Source organism: Piliocolobus tephrosceles, unplaced genomic scaffold (genome assembly GCF_002776525.5).
Source record: "Piliocolobus tephrosceles isolate RC106 unplaced genomic scaffold, ASM277652v3 unscaffolded_28940, whole genome shotgun sequence".
Classification (NCBI taxonomy): Eukaryota; Metazoa; Chordata; class Mammalia; order Primates; family Cercopithecidae; genus Piliocolobus; species Piliocolobus tephrosceles.
Genome location: NW_022312021.1, coordinates 5,048 through 11,469, shown reverse-complemented (window position 1 = coordinate 11,469; position 6,422 = coordinate 5,048). Strand labels below are relative to the sequence as shown.

The 6,422-nt window shown below is 56.1% G+C and overlaps 1 protein-coding gene across 1 annotated transcript; it reads right to left on the bottom strand.

The window, feature by feature from the left end:
• Positions 1–208: 208 nt before the first annotated feature.
• On the bottom strand, positions 209–6,036 carry MOB3A (MOB kinase activator 3A). The gene is made up of 3 exons (XM_023183655.2): positions 5,305–6,036; positions 3,982–4,184; positions 209–497 (listed from the first exon to the last, which is right to left on the bottom strand). Exons 1-3 carry the CDS (start codon positions 5,723–5,725, stop codon positions 468–470), a joined length of 654 nt encoding a protein of 217 aa, XP_023039423.1. The 5' UTR covers positions 5,726–6,036; the 3' UTR covers positions 209–467.
• Positions 6,037–6,422: the final 386 nt, after the last annotated feature.

Genomic DNA, 6,422 nt, shown 5'->3' with positions numbered 1-6,422 from the left:
GAGCAAGCTGAGTGCCCTTGAGACAGGCCCAGGCAGGGCTGTGGCCACAGCAGCCCCAGGGGGTCCCCAGTGAGGTGGAGGCAGGATCAGGTGGGGACGAGGGTTGGGGCAGAAGTTCCAGGAGCCGGGGAGTCACCCAGGGCGGGGAGTGACCCTGGAAGCCGTCCAGCCTCCTGGAAAGTGGAAGTGGTTTAAAAACACAGTGGGCTTTTCCGGTTGCTAGTAACACACAGAATTACAGAGCTCATGTTCGGTCCCAGATGGGAGACTGAGGCTCGAGACGGTGAGGAAGGCGTTTGCCATCCAGGGCTGGAGCTCCTGAGGACCAACACCTGCTCAGCGGCCCGGCCCCTGGGCTCCCTGAGATGCTCAGGCTGGAGAGAAGCGTGATGATGGTTCCAGAGCATCCTCCTCCGAGTCTCTGAGGCCCCAGCGGCGGTTCGGGCACCGGGCGGCCCGCGGGGCTCTTAGTGGCACATACGGGCGGTCATTTCTCTCTGTTAAGAGCAAGCAGGACATCAGCTCCCACCAGCCACTCCCAAAAGGGGTGATGCAAACACACGGAGACGCACAGGCGGAGGGACGGCAGCTGGGGGCTTCCTTGAACCCCCAAACAACAAAAACCACACAGGCAATCGCACGCCTGGCACCAGGGGCAGCAGGCTACCCCATGAGGCCAGAGTCAATATTTTCAGATCTGTGGGCCAGACGGTCCCTGTCATGATGGCTCAACTCTGTCTTATACCTCAAAAGCCACTTCAGACAACTGGTAACCTCATGAGTGTACCTCGCTGCCAATAAAACTTTATTTACAGCCAGGCATGGTGGCTCATGCCTGTAATGCCAGCAGTTTGGGAGGCAGAGGCAGGCAGATCACCTGAGGCCAGGAGTTCGAGACCAGCCTGGATGACACGGTGAAACCCCATCTCTACTAAAAATACAGAAATTAGCCACACATGGTGGCAGGCGCCTGTAATCTCAGCTACTCGGGAGGCTGAGGGAGGAGAATCGCTTGAACCTGGGAGGTGGAGGTTGCCATGAGCCAAGATAGCGCCACTGCACTCCAGCCTGGGTGACAGTGCGAGACTCTGTCTCAAAAGAGAAAACAACAACTTTGGGAGGCCGAGGTGGGCAGATCACAAGGTCAGGAGATCGAGACCATCCTGGCTAACATGGTGAAACCCCATCCCTACTAAAAATACAAAAAATTAGCCAAACGTGGTGGTGGTCACCTGTAGCCCCAGCTACTCAGGAGGCTGAGGGAGGAGAATCACTTGAAACCTGTGAGGTGGAGGTTGCAGTCGCTGAGATCGCACCACTGCATTCCAGCCTAGGAGATAGAGCGAGACCCTGTCTCAAAAACAAAACAAAACAAAACCCTACAAACTTTATTTACAAAAACAGGAAGCCAGCCAGGGGACTGCAGTTTGCTGACCCCGTCTTATACAGACTGGGACACTGGAAGGAAAGTTCTAGAATACAGAAAAAAAGAAAAAGAAAAAAGAAAAGAAAAACAAAGAAAAAAGAGAAGATCCCACTACCACCTTTAGACCCACCGAGTATGCAAGTATTAATTTTAAATTTAGCAACATGTTTACCGGTAGCAAAGCCTGAAAGGGGATATACAAAAATGAGGAAGTTATGTGAAGATGTTTTTAATCTTTTTTTTTTTTCGAAACGGAGTTTCATGCTATCATTCAGGCTGGAGTGCTGTGCGCAATCTTGGCTCACTACAACCTTCACCTCCCGGGTTCAAACGATTCTCCTGCCTCAGCCTCCTGAGTAGCTGGGATCACAAGTGCCCACCACCAAGCCTGGCTAATTTTTTTTTTTTTTTCCCCGAGACAGAGTCTTGCTCTGTCGCCCACACTGGAGTGCAATGGCATGATTTCGGCTCACTGCAACCTCCACCTCCTGGGTTCAAGCAATTTTCCTGCCTCAGCCTCCTGAGTAGCTGGGATTACAGGTGCCCGCCACCACCCCAGCTAATTTTTTGTATTTTTAGTAGAGACGGGGTTTCACCACATTGGCCAGGCTGGTCTCGAACTCTGGACCTCATGATCTGCCCGCCTTGGCATTCCAAAGTGCTGGGATTACAGGCGTGAGCCACTGTGCCCGGCCTAAATCTTTTCTTTTCTTTTTTTTTTTTTGAGACAGGTTACTGGCTGTCACCTAGGCTGGAGTACAGTGGCACAATCTTGGCTTACTGCAGCCTCGACCTCCCAGGCTCAAGTGATTCTCCATTCTCAGCCCCCTGAGTAGCTGGGACCGCAGGCACACACTACTGTGCCTGGCTAATTTTTTAAATTTTTTGTAGAGAAGATGTCTCACTATGTTGCCCAGATTGTTCTCAAACTTCTGAGCTCGAGTGATCCTCCCTCTTTGGCCTCCCAAAGGGTTGGGATTACAGGTGGGAGCCCCCTCGTCCGTCCATTTTTAACCATTTTTTAAAGCTGTAAGACAGTGATGGCTCCCACCTGTCATCTTAACCCTTTGGGAGGCCAAGGCTGGAGGACTGCTTGCATCCATGAGTTTAAGAACAACAACCTGGGCATCATAGTGAGACCCCATCTCGAAACACAATAAAAACTCAGCCGGGCGTGGTGGCCGTGGTCCCAGCCACTGGGAGGCTGGTGGGGTCCCGCTCTTACATCAGGGCCACCACATCCATACAGTGCTCGACAACCTGGGGAACAGAGCAGCCCCTGGGCAGGTTCCAGGGCCAGGCCCTGAATGACGGGCACCCACTCCACTGCTGGTCCCATCACCGAGTCACAAATGTGGGCCCCAATTTCAAGAAGCCACACTGGCTTCAGGGACATGGACCCCACACTAAGGAATCTGGTCCCTGGGTTCCTCTCTGGATAAAACCTGGTAACGTGGAAAGCAGACAGGCAAGGGAGGGCGCAGAGGTACCCGGCTGGCTGCAGAAGTCAGGTGGAGTCTAGGCCAAGTGTGCTGGCTCCCGTCTGTCATCCCAGCACTTTGGGAGGCCGAGGCAGGCAGATCACCTGAGTTCAGGAGTTCGAGACCAGCTTGGCCAACATGGTGAAACCCGGTTTCTACTAAAAACACAAAAACTAGCGTGGCGTGGTGGCACGTGCCTGTAATCCCAGCTACCCGGGAAGCTGAGGAGGAGACTTGCTGGAACCCGGGAGGTGGGGGTTGCAGTGAGCCAAGATCGCACCACTGCACTCCAGGCTGGGTGACAGAGGGAGACTCCAGCTCCAAAAAAAAAAAAAAAAAAACAGGCCAGGCACGGTGGCTCCCGCCTGTAACCCCAGCACTTTGAGAGGCCGAGGCAGGCGGATCACGAAGTCAGGAGATCCATCAAGACAATCCTGGCTAACACGGTGAAACCCCGTCTCTCCTAAAAACACAAAAAATTAGCTGGGCGTGGTGGCGGGCGCCTGTAATCCCAGCTACTTGGGAGGCTGAGGCGGGAGAATCACTTGAACCCGGGAGGCGGAGGTTGCAGTGAGCGGAGATCGCACCACTGCACTCCAGCCTGGGCGACAGTGAGACTAGGTCTCAAAACAAACAAAAACACACAAAGTTAGGGTGGAGTCTGCGCCGGCTCCTATCCCTTTCATAAGGGACACTGAGCTGTGCTCTGGGACACCTGAGCTCAGGCCTGTGAAGGCGGAGCGAGCAGGCCGGGAGGCGGGGCCGGCGCGGAGGAAACTGCACCTACCGCCCGGATTTGTTCCGTGGGAAAACGCAGGATCCCTCCCGGTTACTGCCGCCCGGATTTGCTCCGGGGGAGAACGCGGGATCCCTCCCGGCTACTTCACCACCTGTCCCATCAGCATGGTACCCCGGGACCCAACTCCAGGGCCCAGAGCTGTGACCCAGGGAGAGCCGGGGCCGCCAGCTGCTGGGCCGACCGCGGGCAGTCAGGGTCCTGGCCCCGGAAGGGTGCCTCTGCCACGGGCCGCTAGTCCCACCGTAACCCCAAGCCTCAGCCCCAAGCCCGCGCACCAGTGGCTCCAGCTCCTTGGTGTCGATGAGGCCGAACTCCTTGACGAAGTAGTAGAAGTGCTTGTAGCAGGTGTTCACGTGGGCCTCGGAGCCCATCTGAGCGATGCGGTCAAAGTGGTGGATGTAGACGTGCACGAACACGCGGAACAGCCGCGACAGGATCTTCCGCACCGTCTGCAAGAAGTTCTTGGGGAACGGCGTGCCTGCAGGGACAGAGATGGGACGGGTCCACGAACTCAGTCAAGTCCACGTCCAGAACCCTTTGCTCCTGGATGTGACAAGAGGCTTCCAGACAGAAATTGCCGGCAGGCCGGGGGCTGGTGGCTCACGCCTGTAATCCCAGCACTTTGGGAGGCCGAGGCAGGCAGATCACTTGAGGTCAGGAGTTCGAGACCAGCCCGGCCAACATGGAGAAACCCCATCTTTACTGAAAAATAAAAAAAATTAGCCAGGTGTGGTGGCTCACACCTGTAATCCCAGCTACTCAGGAGGCTGAGGAAAGAGAATCGCTTGAACCTGGGGGGTAGAGGTTGAAGTGAACTGAGATGGGCCCACTGCCCCCTAGTCGGGGGAAAAGGGGGGGATACTTTTTGAAAAAAAAAAAAAAAAGGTCCGCTGTACTCTGGAGGGACGTGCCCCAATGATCACCCACAAACCCACGTTTACAGGGTGCCCCGAGAGCCACACAGTGCATTGCACATCGAGCTGGGCAGGAGGTCCCACTAAAGGGTGATGATCCTGGTGGGCCCAGGGGCTCCGTGGCAGTGATTCTGAAACCACCGAGAGAGAACACTGGGCCCAGCGCTGGCAGGGGTACTTGTCTCCTCTGCGAAGGACTCCAGGCCTGATGCTGATCCCGCCCTTCTCTGCTTTGGGGTGAGGGAGACAGGAGTCACCAGGAGTGATTCGGGATGAAGCCAGGCTACTAAGCGCAGCCCGACTTAGGAGAAGACACAGAAATGGAGTCTCTTTTTTGTTTTTTTTGAGACAGGGTCTTGCTCTGTCGCCCAGGCTGGAGTGCAGTGGCACGATCATAGTTTACTGCAGCCTCAACCTCCTAGCCTCAAGCGATCCTCCCACCTTAGCCTCCCGAGTAGCTGCAACCACAGGCGTGCACCACCATGCTTGGCTAATTTTTAAAATTTTCCCTAGAGATGGGATTTTGCTATGTTGCCCAGGCTGAGCTCAAACTCCTGGGCTCAAGTGATCCCTGCGCTCCGCCTCCCAAAGCGCTGGCATTACGGGTGTGAGCCACTGTGCTTGGCCTCCCTGACTTTTCCGGAAGGCTCTGTATCCCCAAGCCCCTGCTCACCACTGACTCACCGACATTGGTGGGGAAGAGGTCCTCGTTGTTGATTTGCGCCTCGATCCAGTCCATCAGCAGGTCCATGTACCTGGGCGCAGAGAGTGCCGTGGGCTTCCGGAACTTATGCTCGTCCTGCCAGCGGTACTCGTACTTGGGGCCCCCTGACATGACGGGGCAGGACTGCTCCGTGCAGCCGTCGCTGATGGTGCCGTAGATGAGGTTGACGCGGTTAAAGAAGTCCACCACGTGAACGGCCACCCAGTCGTTCAGGTCCTCGCCCGGGGGCAGCTGCACGGCCAGCCGCAGGTCCAGCCCGGCATTCAGCGACGCCTGCGCCTTCTTGTGCAGCTCGAAGCGCTGGGTGCCCGGCTCGAACTTGCGCTTGGGGCGGAATGTCTTGTCCTTGTTGAAGACTTGCTTCAGGAAGGGGTTGGACATCTTGGTGACGCCTGCTCTCCTGGAATGCTTCTGCAGAGGGGTCCTGGGCCTGCTGGCTGGGGGTGCTGACCAACCCAAGAGGCCACGAAACACTCACCAAGCTCCACAGCTCTCCCGCGGACCTGAAATACACAGGGGAATCATGACCTGCTGGAGGTGACAGAATTTCCTGGAAACTCGTGCTGATGGCACAAGCGGCAGGATTTGTTTTTTTGTTTGTTTGTTTGATTTTCTGAGACAGGGTCTCGCTCTGTTGCCCCGGCTGGAGTGCAGTGGTGCCATCATGGCTCACTGCAACCTCTGCCTCCCAGGCCCAAGCGATCCTCCCACCTTAGCCTCCTGACTAGCTGAGACTACAGACACACACCACCACACCTGGGTAATTTTCTTTTAGTAGAAACAGGGTTTCTCTCTGTTGCCCAGGATGGTCTCCAACTCCTGGGCTCACGTGATCCTCCCACCTCTGCCTCCCCAAGTGCTGGGCTTACAGGCCTGAGCCACTGCACCCAGCCCCTAGTGGCAGGGTTCAAAACATCCCCTGGACTTCTGACTCTAAGGAGTTTTACCCAAAGGGGGCCACCTTCTCAGTGGACAGAACAGAACTGCACATGGCGAGGCCTGACTGGCTCACAGCAGAAGGTGCAGAGCTGGGCCCCAAGAGCCCGCAGGGGCCGCATCCTCCCCGGTGCTGATGCCT